At 35.4% G+C, this 21,034-nt stretch overlaps 1 protein-coding gene across 2 annotated transcripts in view; it reads right to left on the bottom strand.

The window, feature by feature from the left end:
• Nucleotides 1-2,018: 2,018 nt before the first annotated feature.
• Nucleotides 2,019-21,034, bottom strand: part of ANGPT1 (angiopoietin 1) — a 151,724-nt gene continuing 132,708 nt past the window's right edge. For both annotated transcript variants that reach the window (XM_005516964.3, XM_088064108.1), the window contains exons 8-9: nt 13,284-13,414; nt 2,019-4,336 (exon numbers count right to left, since the gene is read on the bottom strand). In XM_005516964.3, the coding sequence (XP_005517021.1) occupies nt 4,176-4,336; nt 13,284-13,414 (292 nt within the window). In that variant the 3' untranslated portion in view covers nt 2,019-4,175. The remainder of the gene's footprint in view (nt 4,337-13,283; nt 13,415-21,034) is intronic.

Below are 21,034 nucleotides of genomic sequence, written 5' to 3'. Positions count from 1 at the left end.
ATTCTTTAATCGAGCTCACTGGCACAGAAAAGTGCACTGGGCATTAGAAATTTTATCTAGTGGAAGAACAAAGTCTCTAATTTCACAAGATTTTGGATGAGCATAGGTTCTATTTCTTCATCATTAAAAAGTCATACAGCAGAATGCCATATTTTCTAAAAGAGCTTTTTCATTTTTACAGGACTTGCTACACAGCTAACTTGACATAACCATAAGCAACATTGTCTTTTCAAAAGTCCATACTGAATTGGTCCCTGTGCAAAGATTTTAAAAACATACAGAGAAACAAACCACTCAGAACATATAAAAAGAAATAATATCCATAGATTTCTACTCATATGAGCAGGAACCAGGCAGAAGGGGTTTGGACACTCCTAGAGGATGAGTTCCCACAATATGTAATAGTCATGACACAGTAAATATGAAGCTGCTGTGTCTCACAGGTAATCCCTTCCTTTAAACTCCATCTGTCTGTCTTTTCCCTCTCCTCATTACAGTCCCATATCCCTGTCTTTTTCCTTCTGGCTCTTGCTGCTTGACATTGACTCTTTCAATTTTTTTTTTCTTTGACCTGAGATTGCAACTCCTTTAGTTAAAATTTAGGCAAGATCATTTTGATTGGCTGTGTCATGTTTTCTCTGGATGTATAGATTTTTGTGTGTGTGTGTCTGTGTGCACACCACAGCCAAGAGTCAGACAACAGCAGCAGCAGCTGTATCCAGGGTTAGTGCCTCTCTCCTCAAGCTGTCCAGCTCATGTAAAAGCTGGTAGGTAGGAATTTTTTCTGGCACAACTGCAGCACAGTCTGGTTGTAAATTACACTTGATCCTACCTAGAGAATTAAGCTCTTGTTGTGATTGCTATTTCAGTTTTGTTCTTCCCAGAGGAGAAGGGGAAACCATGCCAATCCCAAATGAGATTATTTGAGGCATGGTCAGAGCTGTGGTTTGAGCTTCAAGTCTGCAGAGAGGAAAGTTGTTTTTATAGCTGGAAGGATGTTTTAAGGAACTTTGTCTTGGGACACAGTTATACAAATGACTATAAATGTGGATGATTTACTTACTTAATAGGTCAGTACTGGATGCTAGGGCACTTAGGAAAATGTGCATTTAAATAACATCTCCAGCCTCAAAAGATATTAAAAATTAAGGCTCAATATGCTTTGGAAAACACTTCTATTAGTTTCTCAAAATTTTCTGTATTGTTTTATAAATCAGGAAGAAATTATCCATGAAGGGTAAATAGCAAAGTTACTGTTACCACCGACCAAGGACTATTTTTTATTATCTGTAAGGGCAAGCAGAATTTTAATATAAATCAACTCCAAACCCATCATTATTAGGAATAGCAGTTCTTCAATTTATGCAATACCTACTCATTCAATAACGTACTTTTATGTATATAGTTCCTTACCCCTTTAGTGTTGATTTGAGAAGTTGTGTTTCCCCAAAGGAACATAACAAACAAATCAATTAAGAAAAAATTCCTGAGAAAATGAGGAAAAATTGACTACAAAGAGATGTTGAAACGGATCACTGTAGTGTTAAAAGACATACAAATGGAGCAGAAGGAATTTCAGGGTAAGAGATCAGCGGAGATTTGTCACTGCCATGCAATATGATTGAATGGATGATAGAAGAACACCTCATAAGGCAAGAAAACATCACACTACAATTTGTATCTTTGCCTGTTAAATTAAAGAAATCTTGCATTTTAAAGATTGATAGAGTTGTATGATTTGAACCTAAGATAAGAAAAATGTATTCCTATGATTTTAATCAAGAAAATTCATTAAAAACACTGAAGTATGGGTATGAAAGGTTAAGAAATATTAATTACTGGAAAAACTTAAATTAGAGTTCCTCCCTTCCTACAGTCTGTCTAAGCTTATTACTATTTCTTACACGGAGATAGCGGCTTTTGAAATATTATCAGCCTGTCACAGAAAGTTATAATTAGAGCAAATCAAATCACAGACTCCACAATTTTTAAAACATTTTATTATAAAGGATAGGAAACCAAATCCACATTTTTTTTCAAACCCAGATAAATAAACAGTAAATATCATGCTTTTAATTTTAAACATGTTTTGCCTTTTGCAATAGGATCTGCACAAAAGGCATTCTTAACTTGGAGACCTGCAAAACTCTATCTTTTGAGAATATGGTGGCAGACAGACTGGATATTTTGCACATTAATGAGGACCATTAAAAAAAACCTGCTGGAAACTGGGCCAAAACATGTCTGTGAAGAAAGTGCTGAGTAAAGAGTAGTTTGGTAACTTATTCAGCAGAAAACTTCAAATTAACCCTTAGTCAAGATTATTTCAAATATATATATAAATATATACAACTACACAAAAACCCCACAAAACTTCCCGCTTAAAATGAAACAAACATGAAATTGTAACAAAATCAGAGAACCCTTAGGAGCTGCAATAGCCCTCAGTGGTACTATGACCTTGTGATTTTTAGGAAGAGGTGTTCAAAAATATCTGAGTACTTTTTTGTCTATTCCATAGAATAAACTGATAAATGGGGGAGAAAAAAAAAAAAGTGAAAAAGTAGGGGGAAAAAAATTATCATTACCCTTTAAATAAAACCAGATCCTTGTTCCTCATCTCAGGAACAATTTAATAAATGGAACAAAGCAAAAAGAGATGAGCAAACACCTCTCCACATGCAGATTCTGTGTGCCATGTTGGTCCCAATTTAATTGAGAATATTACTTTTGATTTCAGTGGGAGCAGGGGAAACTTTTTCATTTCATTTCTAGCAGAAGTAGAATGTCTGCAAACTACTTTCCCAAATGGACTTCATTCATGGGACTTAATCAAAATGGCTGTAAATGGAAAGAGTTTTCTCTATGCCCTCATAGGCCACCCATTACTTAATTACTTGTTATTAAAAGACTTTTCCAATAGTACCACACTTCTGCACCATTTTAATAGAAAAATTTACTTGTTATCAACCTGTAAGCAGTCATCTAAAGTTATTTAATATTTATATTCTTTTGAGGCTTTTCACCCTTTACATTGGTTCAGGGTTGCCTGTACAAAATAAATGACTGTTGCAGGAAATATAAACATGATATTTACAAGTTCACAATTCTTTGTTTTTTTATACAGTTCTGATGAATATTTTGTTATAGTTGTAGCCTAAGCACTGTGTAGAATTGGCATGCTTCTGATATTCACAAAAATGTAATAAAAAAGTAAAATAATTAAGGATAAATTGCGCACATGCAAGGATACTGTAAAATTAATCCATTGCCTTAAGCTATGCATTTATTTAATTTTTTTATACCCTAACAGTTTGCCTTCCTGAATTTTTTTTGGTGGAAAAAGTCCATGCAAATTCCTGTATTTTCTCTTGGATAATATTTCACATTCTTTAAACCTTCCATTAATTATTCTACATGACATTCAGACTGCCTTTAATGAAAGAAAGTAAAAATATAAAAACACAGCTACTTTTGTTATCACACTATAAATCCTAGCACAGGGATTATGCCAATTACCTGATTTACCTCTATAGAGCAACTGAGGAATTTATGCTTATTATCCTTATCATTATTCATATGTTTGACTCAGTTTATTAATTAGAAACCTGTCCTTAAAGTATTTAATGAAAAATAATATTTGCACAAATAATTTTTATCTGGGATTAACATTAATCCATCCACTATTCAAATTCAGTTCATTTAAGAAAAACAATATTTTTAGTGGTCACTTGGATGCTTTAAGACAAGTTTTAATAAAAGTGACTCTGTAATCCTTTTTCATGTGTATAATGTTGGCATTTCACTGCTGAATAGCATTCTACTCAATAGACCATGGCTGACATGTTTCAGTTCTTCAAACTGTGATCCTGTTGCTGAATTAAAAAAAAAGAAAAAATCCACTGGCAAGCACCAAGTTTGGGCAGAATAGCCAAATCCAGTTCTTTAGAAAATCATTTCAGCCACCTTCTTCTAAACAAAACTCTCTGTAGTAATCAAAGCACGGGGTGACTGTTGGGAAGTGTTTGCAGGTAGTGGAGTGACAGCGAAGCGACTTTGCGTCATCCCATGCGCTGCTTTCAAGAAGCCCTTCGCCTTTTACCTTCAGACTGTGATAGAGTTGCTGCTGGGGGCAGTGCCAGCCTGGCTTCTCTTGGGATCCATTGCGGATTCCTTTAAAAGTCCAAAGGCCGAATCATCATGGTGGTGGAGCGCAAGGAGTAGCTGGGGCCTTTGAAGTAATGCCATTTGATGCCATTGAGCTTTCCATGGTTCTGTCCAGCTGTGTAGAACATCCCATTGAGATTGGAGGGGCCACAGGCATCAAACCACCACCCTGAAATCATTAAGATAAAATCTTAAACTACAAGTGCATTTAATATTTAATTTGTTGTATTAGCTTTAGCTGATTAGGAAATTCTGGTAAATATCTCATAAGTAATGCTGGTGTGGTATTTTCATATTTTCCTTTTTTGTTCTTTTGTGCTACTCATAGTCAGCAGTACTGGAGAACACACACGTGTATTTACAGAATTGCAAAAGTAATTATGTCCCAACCCATTCTACTTTTATATGCAGCACGTGAAGTAAAAGCAAGAACATGAAAGACAAATTAACTGGTTTCCTTATTTAGACAGTGTTGCATTTTTCATTTAAACCTCAAAAAAAAGACTATAATTCAAAAGTATTTTACATAATTTCACTTGTTATTTTGAGTATAAGCATGGTTTGATTTTATTTACCAGCCCTTTTCTGTTGCTTTAACTGTGATTGTTCAACTGTTCAGTTACTTTTGTTTCCAGAATAGATGTTTTTTGCAACTGGATTATGAGAATTGTGGTGCTGCACTGGCCTTTTTTAAATTGTTGCTTTGAGATGAAATTAATAGTGAACTCTCTTGTTTATCTCTCCAAGATCTTTACTTGTTAAGGTGAATGTTAGATTGCCATGGGAGCTAGAGTTTAAAGAAAAATTCCAAATAACATGAGACTTGGCAACTCCAAGACTACAGAACACTAACTGACAAAGACAAACTAGGTGACATGCTGACTCTGCTGAAAGTAGTGGGAGTTTTGCTGGATACCTTGATGAGAATAGAATTTTCTCTCCAGCACCTTGCAGAGTATCTATGTATAGTAAGAGAAAGATGCTTAGTTCAGACTGAGAAAGGCAGAATGAATTCCCAGACTGCAAAAAGCAAATATCCCCAAAGTCAAAAATGCATTAACTTCTGTGGCTAGGAGTTCTATTTGTCAGAAAGACTGGGGCTTTTTTTCATAGTGAGACCTATAATTTTATAAATCTTTAGCACAGTTTTTATGCATCTTTCCATGGAATATGTTGCACTGAACATTTGCATCATGAGGCAAGTAAGATCATAAAGATCTGGTAATGACTTTTGCTTTTGATAATTAAACACTACTTTAATTTTTTTTAAAAAAAGTTATTTCAGCCTGCACATCACACACAGCATTGCAATCTTCTAAGGACCCCTTGTAAAGCATTTTCTAATAGCACTGATAGTGGTAAACTGATCATCCAGTGAGTGCATACTGAATCTGCAGGTGTCACTGTGGACTAGAATGCAGAATTTAAATTTTTCAGTGTGCTCTTCACTCTGACTTCTGGAAAAGGAATTAAACTGTGACAAACTCCTTTTAGATAATATTCACTGTCCCAGGGAATCCTCCAGTTCCATCATATTTAGTGGTTAGACATTTATCTACCTCTAATGAATTCATTACATTAAAGTATATATTAAATCTAGTTTACTATTACCACCAATATGATATTGATTTTGTTTAGCCCTCAGAACCAGTGCTTGCTCTGTTCTTTGTATTCAGAGCCACATAATTTTTATGCTTCTAGTCTTGTAATTCCTACGATTTTGGAAAATACTTAGTGGTTGTTTTTTTTTTTAAGAAGTAACACCTCATAATGAAATCTTGAGGGATGAATTTGTGCCAGACAAATTCTGACAATCTTCTATTTTGGTACAGCTGACCTCCCTTTGATTTCAATGTTATGCCTAAGGGGACAATAACCAAAGGAAAGGAAAGCTGTACAGCTGATGTTTTACTGTAACCAGAGTATAATCTTGTATAAATTTAAGATGAAGTTAAACAGAGAAATCCTAATCCTCATTTTTCAAAGCTGGAACTCAGATGCAGCTGGGTCCTGTTTATGGTGTTGGGATGAAGACATGGCAAGCTAACCTAGTTACCATTTCATCTTAAAGGAACAGGAACAGATGCATAAATGGTCATTTTTTGAGGTGAAGGTTTTCAGTGATTCCATAAAAAAAAATCAATGTAAAAACTGGAATAACCAAAGGAATACAAAATTTTACAAAACATTTGTGAGGATTTGCTCCAACCTCTCATCATAGATTTCTTCTAAATAAACACTTCTTCCAAAATGTGTTTTAATAATCTTAACGTTTTCCTATTGTACTATTCTTGTTTGTGAGAATGAATGAACGAATGTTTTAAAGTTGTTTCCTAATATTGCATTGAAACTTTGGGTTTAGTTTCTCACTTTATTAAGTGATGTGAGTTGGTTTTTTTTTTGTTTTGTTTTGTTTTGGTTTTTTTTGTTTGTTTGCTTTGATTAATTCTCTTTTTTCTCCTATGGTTATTTCTGTCCATGCTCCCCTGCAGTCCTATGAAAGGCCTTCACTCCCCATAGGGCCTCAGATTATCACAAGACTACTGCATGTCCCTACACCAAAAGTCACCTCTTTGAGTGGAAGCAAAGGAAATGTTGAGGGAAAGAGGAATGCAAGCAGTGATTTTCTTGGTAGCTATGAGGAAGTGGAGGAACATAAACTAGAGGTTTCTGAAAGATATACCTGCAGCACTGCCATTACAGAAAACACAAAATAAAGCAGCTCCAGAGCTCTGACACAGTCTGACCCTAGGAAAGACACTCAGTAGCCAGATGTTGTCCTAATACCTGGAGTCCACAGGATTTTCTTATGAATAATCTTGTTTATTTTTCTCTCCAAGGTAATGGCTTTCCCAAACAAGTATAAGGTCATCTTTGAACCACAGTATGATTTTAATTTTGGAGATAACTTTTAGCAATAATTTCCATGGGATATTTGAATCAGGCATGAGAATGATGAAGAGTGGGCATCATAAGAACTAATATAAGAAATAAGATTTTAAGGTGAAGTGGTTCAAAGAACGCTGTCATGAGAAGTTTAACAGAGATTTTATTCAGAAAGAGAGGTAGTTTCTTCAAGCTGTTGTGAACACAAAGTCACTAATTACGTATTTGAACTGAGGGCAAATTCAATTTTTTAAGTTTGCCCACTTCTAATATTCTGTACAGTACAAGCAGCACTACCATCTCTGTAATTAAAAAAAAAAACATAGGTCATAAAATAGATTTTCCAGACAAAATGTAAATTTAATAATGCACAGATAAGTTGTTTGAAAGTTCAGCTATACAAATAGAAATGAATCCTCACTGTAGCTGGCTGTTCTTCTGGAAGACTTAAAGTAGGTTCACATATTGTGTATGGTTGTGCTTTGGTCTTTAAGTCATGTTGCTATAACCAATGGGAAGTTGTTAAATTTCATGTCAGCTCTTTTCATTAATAAATATATTTTTTTATGCTTAAGCTACCTATCCCAGATAGTTGAACTCCAGACTATACTATATCTACACTGTACTATATCTTTGACTGAATATGAATGCATATTGAAATAATTTCCACAAATTCTGGGAAAAAATACCGAATACAGGGGCATTTCTCAAATGAGTAACAATAATAAAAGAAAGAAATCCACAAGCATCTGTTGTAACGGTTTTCTGAAGTGACAAGTATAATTTTTGCATGATAGAATCTTCTTTGTCAAAAGCAATATTAAGAAAAGGCTTTTGTATGCCAAAGCTAACAGATTTGCTTCTTTGGCTTGTATAAATTGCAATTAAGCATGTGTGCATGTAAAATTCTTTTTCAGTGACCTAATGCTCATCAATTCATGAGTGCACTGTAAGGCTGGGGTGCCTTGGGAATGGTAATGATCACTCAAGTTTGATGGGAGGTTCTTGGTTGACTTTTACATTCTAAAACGATAGGTGTTTAAACACTGCAAGTTTGATGCCAGACCCTTTCCTCAAACACCCTGTCCTCCCTTCTGGGGACACAGAATGTCTCCAAAGGCAGCAGGATCAGTGCAGGACATTCAATAAGTTCCTAAGTATGTCTGTATGGTGCATTTGTATGGATTTACAGTATAAATGGATCCTGTGGAAAGCCAATATTTATTTCTAGCCTTCTGGGTTTGTCCATCAAATTTAGTGCATTTGGCAACAAAGCCAATAAGAAAAAATTCTTATCCAAAAATATTGAAATAGTCTTCAATGTTCAAAAGAAATGTAGATTTATTTTAGGAAAGATTTCAGTGTTTCTGACATTCTGTACTTTAAAGAAGTTAGATGGCAATACTAAGGATCTGGTTGATTTTGCACTGGTAATTTCTCTTGGATGAAGTTTTGGATGACACCTCAAACTATCATTGGAGCCACTGGACAGAGTCCAAAAGAGTGAATGTAACAGGAAAGACTTAGGATTGTTTTGTCCGAATTTGAAAGACAAATTGCCAACAAATTCAAATTAACTTAAAATCTTTCAAAGAAATGGAAAGGAATTGTGTTTATTTTTCCCAATGGTGGAGGATATGGCAGGATGGAGCACATTTAAATTATCATAGAATTAGTTAGTCAACATGCAAAGCTTTCTTATATTAAGTGTAAACAAACTCAGTAACAGATTTTAACATGAGAGTGAACACCGACAGAAATCCTGAAGATGAACAGAAAAACAGAAACTAAGAGGTAGAGAACAATCTTTCTTGGAAAGGGACTAAATGACCTCTGGAAGCAATTTCTATGTTCTTTTATTCCTCAGAGTATTGGATTGACTAGACTACCACTTGACAATCTGAAGGTTAAATTAGAATTTAGCTGTCAGGATATAAGATGAAAAGGCATTAACTTTTCATATCAACTGGATAATGCAGTCCCTTTCATAGGGACCTTTTTATGAGGTAAAAATAACATGAAGCTTGCAGACTGGTGACTATGTTCTAATATATCAAAAGTTAGTCACTTCCTGAAGGTCTCCCAACACTGCATTACAGTTGCCCATATTTAACCTTGATAAACATACCAATGTAGCAATGTTTTTGTTAAAAGTGCTGCATAGTCATATGTCTAATTAAATATTTTTAAAATTTCAAGCAAAAAACCCAAATGATATTCTAACAATTTACAATTTTATAATTATAATTTTTCACAAAAATATTTGGCAATAAAAATGGTACTTCATTAATGGTGCTTTCTGAGCAATTCCTTTATGAAACCAGAAATACGCATTAAAATTAAAAAGTGGCGCTTTTTTATGTAATCAGTTGTATATCCAGGGGTTCAGGTTGGATAATCTTAAGTGTACTGCCATTGTTTCTTTCAAATATTTTGTTTCAAGGAGAATATAAGAAAAACCATGTCTTTTCTGATTGGAGTGTATGGGCAGATTTCTATACTCAGCCAAGAACTTTCCTCCAAGTCATGATATGAATCCTCTATACCCTTCTTGCCAGAGATTTATAAAATTCACCACTTGGGAGAAAAATACAGTGAAACAATAGGCAATGAGTGCAACACAGTTTTGGAGTCATAGAGCTAACTTACTCTGACTTAATAGATGAGAAATCTATTGAGGTTCAATAAATATGTGTTTAATAAATATATATTTCTCTGACTCAGGAAGCCCCTGAGATTCAAAAGATACTCAGAAAATACTCAAGGGAGATATAACTTTTTGCATTGTTATGCTCATATTGACTTCTGTCAGAGACAGGAGACTCCAGCTGGATGGACTTCTGCTTCCAGTAAAACAAAACAAGCAAATAATTTATTTCAGTCATCTATGCTGCTCCAAATCTGGAAAGACATCTAGAAAGTCTCCCTGTCTTTGCAAAATTATTTTACGGATCAGAAGTTTAGCAATATTCTCCCTTTCACTTGAAGCAAGGTAAATGCTTTTATGAACACCTCAGACTGCAGCCAGACAAAGAAAATCACCTTAAAACTCTTTCTCGGTGAGCCAAGGTACCATAAGTCACTTTTCAGTGACTGAAAACAATTTCACAAACATCTTGGGGCTCAGCTGACAGGTGGTATCTGACAGAACAGATGGGAATTTGACCCAGGAACCCGATCCAGAGATGTTAAATGCTAAGGGCTGTTTTGGAAGTCCAAGCATTTTGAACTTCTACTCATAGGCTTATTCTGGTGGCAGTTTTTTGCATTTTTAGTGCTGTTTCCTGCAAAAAAGCTGTGTATGTAACTCATTGGGGCACTCTTCAGACTAAGGTTTGAAATAATACATGGATATATATATGTATATATAACCCTTTTTCTCACAGTTTACTGGTCTGAGATACTGAAACAATGTAGAAATTATTTGAATGAATATTACTTGTCTCCCCTTTAAAGTAAAGCAAGCATGCTTGGTTTAAAGTTTCTAAGTCACAAAAAACAGCTAAAACATTTAAATATGATGACAGTTTAGAGGTGTTAAGAATCCAGGTAGTGCACATAATTTTGAAGGCATTCCCTAAAATCCACATAAAGATAGAGCCAAGTAGCATAGCATGGCTCTTGAAAGGACAAGAAAGACACACACACACACTACACTGTTGGTGCTTCTGTATTATTCTCCCAGTATTTAATTTCTCATTCTAGGGAAGAGGAATGACATATAGGAGGAGAGAATAATAGTTATGATATAGACTAAATAAAACTGACAACTAGCAAGATCACAGAGAGAAATGTGTGTTTTCCTTACATTTTTATTTTCAGCCTTGATTATAACCATATCACAACCTTGAGCTTTGGCTTATCTCGGCCTTTATTCCTGACATAAATATATTCAGTTCACCTCACAGAGATAACAGACTCACCCAAACTGTCAAGATAGCTAGAAACTTGCTAGCAGATTTTGTACCATTCATCATTAAAGAGCTCTCTGTGATGTTGCCAAAGCTAACAGTCTGATATCTTTTTGGAAAAAAAAATAAAATCAAAAGCCATTTTCCAAAACCTGTTATCATTGCTACTTTTCTAAATTAGTCTTTGTCTAGTACAAAACTGAAATAGACTCCCTAAAAAGATGGTTTGGTATTTAATTCAGTTCTGATATTTCTCAAGGAATGAGAAAGTTGTTTCAAGCAGAAAAGCATTGCAGAGTGTTTGAGGAGAACTCTAGCATGATTAAAGTCTTTCTTGAGGAACTACAAATTACAGCGCTGCACAACCTGTCTCCAAAGGAACAGTACTCAGAGCCTAGTCCAAAAGAGTAGACTCATCTATCTCCAAAGGCTAATTGCACCTCCTTTTACTGTGTGGTGACTTGCTAAATTTGTGGTTTCCTCAGCCTTTGGTAATTCTCTCCCTTCCTCCCTATTCATTTCATTTGGTACCAGTAAATTCAAATATGTGGTTATGCTGTTGATTTACTAGAATGTTGCAGCAATATATGTGAACCTTGTGGAATGGTTGTTCAACAGCAGCCTGACCTTAGCAGGGCACTGACCTGTCATAGAACTCAGAGCAGGAAAATGAACAAAGCCCTCAGTAGAACTGCCTGGGAGCAGAGGTGTTTCCAGGCAGCTCAGATACATGAATGAGTCTGCACTTCAGCACAGACACAGCTCACACTCAAGAGCTTCTCACTGGACTCTGGCCTGCCCTGGGAGCAGCAACGCTTTAATTTAGCATGTTCTCTATAGGGAAAGGTCAGCAGCTTTCATTAAAATAAACTACTGACTTCTTATCCACTGTCTGTCTCCAGATCTATCTGGCTAACTTCTATTTTTATAGAAATGGAAAGGTATTGTCTGATCACCTGTCCACTGGAAGAAGTTTCCCATGATAACTTCTAATATGATATCCCTAGAGGAAGTTAGGGGAGCTTGAAAAATTGGCTCTTTAAAGACTCTCCCAACTGAGTCACTTCCAACTGGCAAAAGAGAATGAGGAGTTGTTTGTGCATCTGATATAAATTCTCAGTGATGGGAAACCATCTTCTGTTAGCAGATGATTGCTTGAGAGGCTCATATGTGCCTGAATGTGGCCTGAGCAGAATTCAATCAGAGTGCCAGTAACCACAAATAATACAGGTTTAACAGTCTGATCCAAAATACTGAAAAATTTACATGCTATAGGATTTTTTCCAGGAAAGTTAGAAATCACTGAGAGAGAGTCTCCAAATGAGATCAGATGTGAAGATAAGAAAGGGCCTCTCTTGGTCATACAGTCAGCAAACCAAAGAATCCCAATTTAAGCTTTCTGCTATAATGTGGTATTCTAGAGATAAAAATGAGCTTGTCTATGTAAGGACTAGGAATCAGTATCATTTGCCAGAGAAAATTCTCTTTCTTAGGATCATTAGGAGTCTGGATGGAGAGATAATCTCAGATATTCATTCTCTGCACTGAACAAACACTAATCACATACACTGTACTTGCTGGCAGTCAGATTGAATTGGGGCTTTAAACTGTCCCAGTGTAACTTGTTGGTGCTCTTCCCCACCCCAGCTCTTCCTTCTTTCCTTCTGTAGTTTGACTCAGCTCACAAAGGATATCAGCTTAAACCTTCCACCACTCTCACAGGTGAGTGAATTAGTCATTTAGTGTCTTTATGCATTATGCTCATCTAACAGAGAAAGTTTAACCATTATAAATATCTTAATAATGGAACCACATCTTTAAGTGAAATAGATAATGTATTACAACTCTAGACTTTGTTTCTAAACTTTACCTAATCTAATACCTAATATTTAATATTTAATATCTAATATCTGACCATTTATCTCTTCTTTAGCTTGTTGATTGTTCAACTTCTCACAAACTTCTTTCCACCTTTTTTAATCTTTTATATTTTTATTTTTTATGTTGCCTTTCTTGCCTAAACAATTACAGTAATTTATGTTTTCTTCTTTGACATTATTGCAACAGCTTCAGTGCAGAAGTATACTGACTGCATCTCTGAATAATCCTTTCTTCGCTGATAGAAATCTAGAGGTATTGGCATGATGACAATATATGTATAGAAAAAACTAGCAGTAATAATAATAATAATAACAATAATAATAATAAGTTTTCACTCAGGAATTCTACATCCTTGATACAACTTTATCCATGGTTGCTTTAGGAAAACACAATAGATTCCTATTAATGTACCATATTTTCAGAGTCAGCTGTACTCACCTCCAGTCAACATGAGAGCACATTTACACATGCAGTTGTCGTTGTCAGCATCTTTTGTGCTGAATTCAGCACCATGCAAAATCAGGCTACTCTGTTTTCCAGCAGTACCACTGTGACCTTTTAAATAAAGCCTGAAACAACAAGAGAAAACAATCAGGGTCACCAAAATAGAAAAGAAAGATAAGAGATTCAGATTTTTTTCCACATCAGGTTGGCATTATATGAAGGGTACCCAGAAAATTTGTGAATCTCTTGTGCTTTGGCTCAATCTCTCTGTTGTTTCAGGTGTGAAAAGGAAATATTTAAGGTTTTTCAGTGTATCTGTAGTAGCACATAGTCCTTCCTCCAGAGCAGAAATGAGCTCAAGGAACCAGAACTGGAAATACAACGAAGTAAAGGGAGTGAGAGAGGAGGAGTGAGAAGAGATGCCCAGATACCTGGAATACTTGACAGAATAACTGACTACTCAAGTAGCTGGTTTCTTTACTGTTTCTTTACTGCACAGAAACAGCAGCCCCAGTTAACAGGAGTCATGTTATTAATGCCTGGGCTTGGAAGAGGATTTTAGCAGCCTTAGAATTTTCAGTTCCACCATTTACAGCACAAGACAGCAACCCAGTTCTGCCAAAGCTGTCTCTGAGTGACGAATAGAGAATAACTTAGAGTTCAAGCCACAAAAGCCTTCATAATTTCCAATGCAAAACATCTCTTTTTTTAAGGAGTCTTTCAACTTGTTAAAACCACAACCATGAGCTAGAAGCCGGAGCTCAGCTGCCAGCAGCTAAATGTGCCAGCTCCCAGGAAAAGACAGGATCTCAGTGCCACTGGAGAAGTTTGAAGCCACAATCCTTACACTCAGGACCAAGCCTTAGCCACTGGAGGAAATAAGAGGGGAAGACACATCCCTCTATCACTGAATCTACAGGCTAGAAATAAATCAGCAACAGGGATAACCAAGAATATGATTTGGTAAATAGTGGGAAAGACATCTCCACTGAATTGAGACATCTGTTCTGTATCTTATAGGGTCATTGAAGAGGGACAAATATTTATTTTAAATACCAAATATAAAATGCATAAGGAGCTACAAGAACAGAGGCAGGACAGAAGCAGGAGAGATGTCTGCTTGTCTCTGTGATTTACCTGGGAGTGCTATCCTAGAAAAAGTTTTCCCAAATTCTCCAACAGACAGCATAAACAAGGAGCACAGATGGGAGTCACTGACTATCACTGCCTCTCTGTTGCTGTATTTTTATCCAGTTACTTTGTATGAATAAAAAAGTAAATGACTTTACCAGAGTGTCATTCATCCGTTTGTTTAGATGGAAGACTGATTGCTGCAGTGTCCACAGTGTTAACAGCAGGAGTAGAGAACATCCCTAACCTTTCTAGCCTACAGTAATAGCAGTACTTAAGCCATTGGCATTTTTCTGAGATGAGGGGACTCTGTCCCAAGACTGATATTTAAATAAAACCCAGGTCTCCCACAGAACTCTGGAGCTGAATTCTGCTTATGAGAGCAAGGGCACCATAGGACAGCTTTCCTTAATCAAGTGTATGGCTGCTGGTTTTCATTGGTTTTGTTTTGGGTTTGTTTTTTTTTGTTTTGTTTTGCGTGCATCTGGTGGATATTAGGTCCAAACAAAGCCAATTGGATTAAACTTGTCACAGAAAATCATTATAGAAAAGCCTTGTCAGGATATCCACTAAGGTTACTCGAAATGTGAAGGCATAGAACCAGAACTTAGCAACCTACAGAGTTTCACACTTGTAGACTAATGTGAATTTCACCTAATTTTCAGTGAATCTCTTCCTATGTGTCCCTTGTACAACTCTAAAAATGGAAACAGTAGATGTTAAGCATGAATATTTTAAAATAATAAGAAAATTATAAAAAGGAATTGTCAGGTTTATCCTTTTAAAGTAGCTACACTGCCTACTTTAATTTGATTTCAGTTTTGAATGTTACATGGCTGAGGCTGATGATTAAATACCTTGGGACTCAATCCTTAGAGCAGATTTTGTATATATAGATAGATAACTACACACACATAAACATACAACACATTTTGGATTAAATACAAATATCATGTGTAGTCAAATACCTTCTGATAGCACAAAAACAGATAAGGCCAAGTGTAAGCCTCAAAAAAAGACTGTGAAAATCCTTTCTAATTTAACAAGAAACAACCTAGGAACAGGAATTCAGAAAGGTCATTGCATTATTCTATTCCCAATCATGGCTGAAATTAGCCTGTAATGACCATGTTACTCTATCAAAAGATGTTTACTTTAGACAAGATTAACCTAATGTCTGTCTTTGCCCATGTCCATTTCTTTGTTTCATACAAATGAAAGGCTGGAATTGATCCCATCTTCATTCATTGGACTTTTGCCTTGTTTTTCAGGCTGTGTGTAATATTTTGCAGAACAAAATAAACTTCCCCAAGGTTGTGTTGATAGAAAAATTATTTTGTCACATGATATCTATGATCTGAGTTTAAATGGTTGCATATCCTCATTATATCAGCCACACCAAAGCTCACAGAAGTCTCATAAAGTCCGTATAAAAAGCAAATGCTGTTTACTTAAATAAGAAAGACAAGGTTAGCCAGACCTTTTTATTACCAATTGACACTATCAAACCCACTTAGTCCAATTAAAAAAAAAAAAAAAAGTGCAATCTAAGAAAACATAAAACATAAAGAAAGAAATTCTACTTGGTATTCCATGTTTTCCCCAAAAGGGTGAGGGCATTAGAATTACTTGTACTAGTAAATAAAGAGTAAGTACTCCGTACTTTCCCTGATATTTTACAAACATTCCACTCATCACAGATGTAGATCTTGCCAGTTATATTTGACTATTCCTCAACACAATTTGTCTAGTAGGTCTCCAGTGACTTTAAAAGAATAAAGCTTAACTTGGCTCAACTCTAGTGTGCTTATCATACTGCAGCCATGTGCAGATGAACCACAGGGTGAAACAGTAATTCTGTTTGGGCTTTTTTCCCTCAATTGGCATTGCCCAAGTGTTAGGAAAAAATGACACTGCAAAGTTGGCACTACTTTACACCAAATTCAGATCTCAGTCAAAACCCAGAACTGGTCCTGAAGCAATCAGGAGCTTCAGTTCAAGCCATACAGACCCAAACTAGTCTGGCTTGAGACAGTAAGTCTGCACAGCAGTAGGCCAGCCAACGAGCTTGTTAGCTCCCAGGGGCAAAAGACATCTTACTACTTAATTCTCAGATTCAGATTGGTAGGATTGAACCTTTAAAACAAACTTCAAATAACTCCCAGGACACAATTTCCCTTCCTTAGAAAAAAATGGCGATTCAGGGTATAGCTCTTCTTGGTTGTTCTTTGAGAAAAAGCAAAGTTAAGAATAAAAAGCAACTCATTACTGATTAAAAGTCAAAGAACATTTTAAGAAGTACATCTCCAGTCCTTCTACTTGCTCACAGACAGGAAATTCTGATCAAGGAAAGAAGGGGAAATGCTACTCCAATTTACACAGTAGGCAGGAAAAATGAATTTGTGGTCATATAAGCAAAAACAAATCTACTTTATCTGCATACAGTGAAACTGTAAAAGCAACAAATAAGCAATAGCAATTAAAACATGAGTAAAACATAAAACAGGAGTAAGAGAAATACTGCATTTTTATATTAAATTTTGAGGATTTCTGATGACTTTTTTATTAAATTCTAAAGTCACTATGAGGAACAGAGCAGCCCTCATTTAGAAACTAGCAATTTTCATGATTGATGTACCTAAGAAGAAACAGATTTTTAAAAATATTTCAACTGTTTCATCTTATGTAGCATGGATGTTAGAAACATTCTGCATTTTTTTCTGGTGACATTATAACAATGACAGCTTGAGATCTCACTTCTCAGATGGTGAGGGAGAGCTTTTAAGCATGTTTTGCTTTTCATCATCCTTACTGTGTGACACAACTTAAATATCATTAGTCCCTTGAAACAAAAGTATATTGTCTGCAAAGAGTATATATAAAAATACTACATAAAAAACTGCAAGGCAGCCTACAAAGACATTATAAATTTACATCATAAATTTTTGCTTTTGCAGTGATTAGAGGACCTCAAATTCTTTCAAATACATGCAGGTTAACTGTCTTCATACCATGTTTAAAAAAATTAAAAGATAAACTTGGGATAATTCTAAATAAATAATGCTAAAAAAAATTCAAATTGTATAGTTCTGCAACATATAGCTGTGAAAATTGCAACATACAGAATGAGATACAAAAAATTCTAAAAAATAAATGCAATCATAAATCCATGCGAAAAACTTGTATGCTAAATATCACTATCAGTGTAGGAAATAGTTTCTGATGCAGTGCTTTGCATATCAAGCATCTGAATTTAGAGTTTGTATTTATTTATTTATTTTTACTAGAATGAGTTCAGCAGGACTCCCAGAATTTAATCCTAGGTAATTTTTCTCTATTTTTTTTTCTGTTAGAATTGCTACAGATGGCTCAGTTCTTTATTTATAGCGGTGTCTCAATGAAGCAGCTTTAGTCACATCCAGCTTTGTTGGTAAGTAGCAGCTACTTTGTAAACAAACCACTAAGGTAATAGCTTACTGCAAACATGAACAACCATCATTAAGAGATGTAGAGAACTATCTCAATTACCTCAGCGTACATCTCTTGAATATCCTGGGTTAAGAGCAAATTTCTCCATTGCCATACTATTAAATATTTGAGCAGAGATATCCATGACTGGAATTCATGAACATGAGTAATGGCCTAACATCCTTAATAACTAAATAGAGAGAACCAGGATGCTTGAAGCAGGATTTAAAATATTCAGCATGATGAATGGAAAGGAACACATCAAAGCTTGCCTTTGGGAAATACTTTAAGGGGATGCCTCCCAATTCACACCTCAGTTTTGTCTCTGTGGCCTAAAATGTCTTTTTTCCAGCCTGCTCATTCTACACGGCAGGGGGGAACCCCAGATTCTGATCCCTTCTCAAACAAGGGGTTGTTAATTTTCATGGAAATGTTCATGGAAAAAAAAAATAGTTGCATGGGCATCAGAATCCAGTCCCCAGAGTTTTCTTTTCTGAGCTCTCTCCACACTGGTTTTTATTTTTATCTAATGTCAACAGGAACAGAGGGCACCTACAACTCAGTCCTTCTAACCTACTGGTCACCAATTAGGTATGTCCTGCTTGTTAGGCATGTGAAAGATATCTTTGTTTTTAAAAGCCATGGGACTGACATTACTTTGCCTTCTAGTTTAGAAATGTTTGAGGTTGAGGAAGGTTTTAACTTGGATCTTCCATCTGGTTCACAACTGAATCTAAATTTTAGATTGCTTCAGTTTCTGAAATGAAACCCACTTGTAAAGATGCTGAAGCTGGTAGAGTTTCATGAAATGTTGTGTTAGTCAAATAATCCCATTCATAATGGAATTTAGGTGATTAAGTCCCTTTGTGAACCAAATCCCACTGGACTGCAACCACTTAGGTGGAGCCAGTATGAGATTATACTTAGGATACTCTTAATTCTAGATTTTAATTGTAATACTAAGTAAGAAATAAAAGAAGGCCAAACCAGACAACAGCTTCATTTTAAGTTCAGGTTTGGGGATTGTTTTCCCTCAAAAATGCTTTGATCAATTATTTGGTAATCAAACCCTCTTTTTATCAATTAATAAATAATCATGTCTACATTAAATATTGTTAGTTTCTTAGAATTCTTGCCAAAGCACATTTTCCTGAGCATATTGCAAAATCACACCAAGTCTCCCAACAGCAACAGTTGTCCATGAATAGCAAAATCTCCTCTGTAATAGACACATCTTACAATATTCAATGATAGATCACATGTTGCGAACAGGAGAAAAAAAAATCTAAATAATCAATCTAAAGAAATACTGCTGTCGCTGAGGTTGAAACTAAAATGTCTTCCAAAAGCCAGCTAAACATGGAACTAAATACAATGGGGGTTATAATACAGTTATATATACTGGGGATCCTAACCCTGGTATTTTACCAATATTCCCTAAATATTTCATCATTTAGTACTCCCACTAAAGGATAAAGGGAAACATCCCTTGTGCCTGCTAAGTTTTAAAATCAGTGGAAAGATCATCTCCCTGCTGGAGATAGAGCACAAGCCCTCTGTGGTGACCAGGAATATCCCTGTGAGTTTGAACTCTGCCAGACTGTAGAGTAAAAGGCATCTTAGTCAGTGCCCTTGTCCAGATTACAGATAGATTGCCTAGGCACCCATTTGAATCCTTTTTCTTCTTCAGGAAATAAAACTTCTTCTTAAACATAGCATTTATTTTTTCCTTTGAGCATTTTTTTTTTCTTCGAAATATTTAGATTTCATTAGGGCAGTGCATTCTCTCCTCATGAAAACAAACTAAATTAAATCAACCCACAATATTTTTTTATCATGAATCGAGATTAACTAGCCAGCATGAATGTAACACCAAATGAGGTGTTTAGAAGTTATTAGAAATTATTAGAAGTAAACTAAAAGCTACCCTAAAAGAAAGGAAAATATTTTGGAGAAATTGGAGAAATGAGATAGGGTGGAAGATGACAAAAACTTAGTCACCTCTACTCACAAAATTTTGAGCTCTTGCTAATTCATTTAATTGAGTTGCAAGAACAATTCACTACCTTGATTGCTGCCTGTCTTTGAATGAATAACTAGTGTAAAAATAACAAAGAGAAGCAGAAAGGGAGTATCACAGTTGGTGATTGAGGAAAACCAGAAATATCAACAATAAAACATAAGAATACTATGTTTTTCCCACTCCTATATTTAGTACAAACTTGAGAAACAGTGTACTTGGTAACTTCATGGACTTTTTATTGTACTTTATTATATTCCTAATAGAGTTTGTAACTTCAAACAGTAGGCATGATGTCTCTGCAAAATGTTGAAAACCTGAATAATGCAGTAAGTAATTTTGACAACTTGAACAGATTTTTAATTTGTCTCTTAATATTCTTGCTGCCTGCAGATGAAAACAATTTCCTTCTACATTCGCTTTGGAAAAGTGTAAGACAAAATAACCCCTGTATTTCTCCTAGGTTGCTCTGTAGCAATGACTCACTGCTGTAACTATTGTCTGACATCACTGCAGCTCCTTGCCCATTCTCCTGTTGAGACAAGTGAAATGTGCCAACCAAAAAAATATGAATTCAATATATCCAGAGTAAGAACATACATCTTCCAGTTTTAAAGATAAAATATTAATATAAAATACAGCTAAAAATGAATTTGATCAGTTTTCCTTTTGAATTGTTCCAGTACAACCTGTCTAAAGGAAAACTAATGCTTCATAATAGAGGGATCCTTCCCTGGACTTGCACACTGTTAACAAAAAAACTTGTTTTCTCTCTAAGAGCCCATGGTAATTTTAGCTTGTGTTTGAACTTCAGACCTGACAGGTCAAAGGAGAAAAATATGTTTATTCTGGACAGTGAACAAGCAATTCAGCCATGAATAAAAAACACATCTACACATTACAGCAAAATATTAAATAGTCTAGTAAGCTGGGATTGTGTATTGAATGTGATTTTTTACATATAATGCAAAAAATTTGTTTTTGTATATTAAATTTGATTAATAATTAAATAAAGCACTGTATTTACTGAGTAAAAGTATACTGGGTAGGAATAATTAAAAGTCATCAAGATCTACTGTCATAGAAATTTTTCCTAACACAAAGCACACAGCCTGTCATACTGCAG

The sequence above is a fragment of the Pseudopodoces humilis genome, chromosome 1 (genome assembly GCF_049639895.1).
Source record: "Pseudopodoces humilis isolate 2021_Gansu_Grassland_sample_001 chromosome 1, ASM4963989v1, whole genome shotgun sequence".
Classification (NCBI taxonomy): domain Eukaryota; kingdom Metazoa; phylum Chordata; class Aves; order Passeriformes; family Paridae; genus Pseudopodoces; species Pseudopodoces humilis.
Note: the sequence above shows the minus strand (reverse complement) of the source record. Positions and strands in the feature narration are given on the sequence as shown.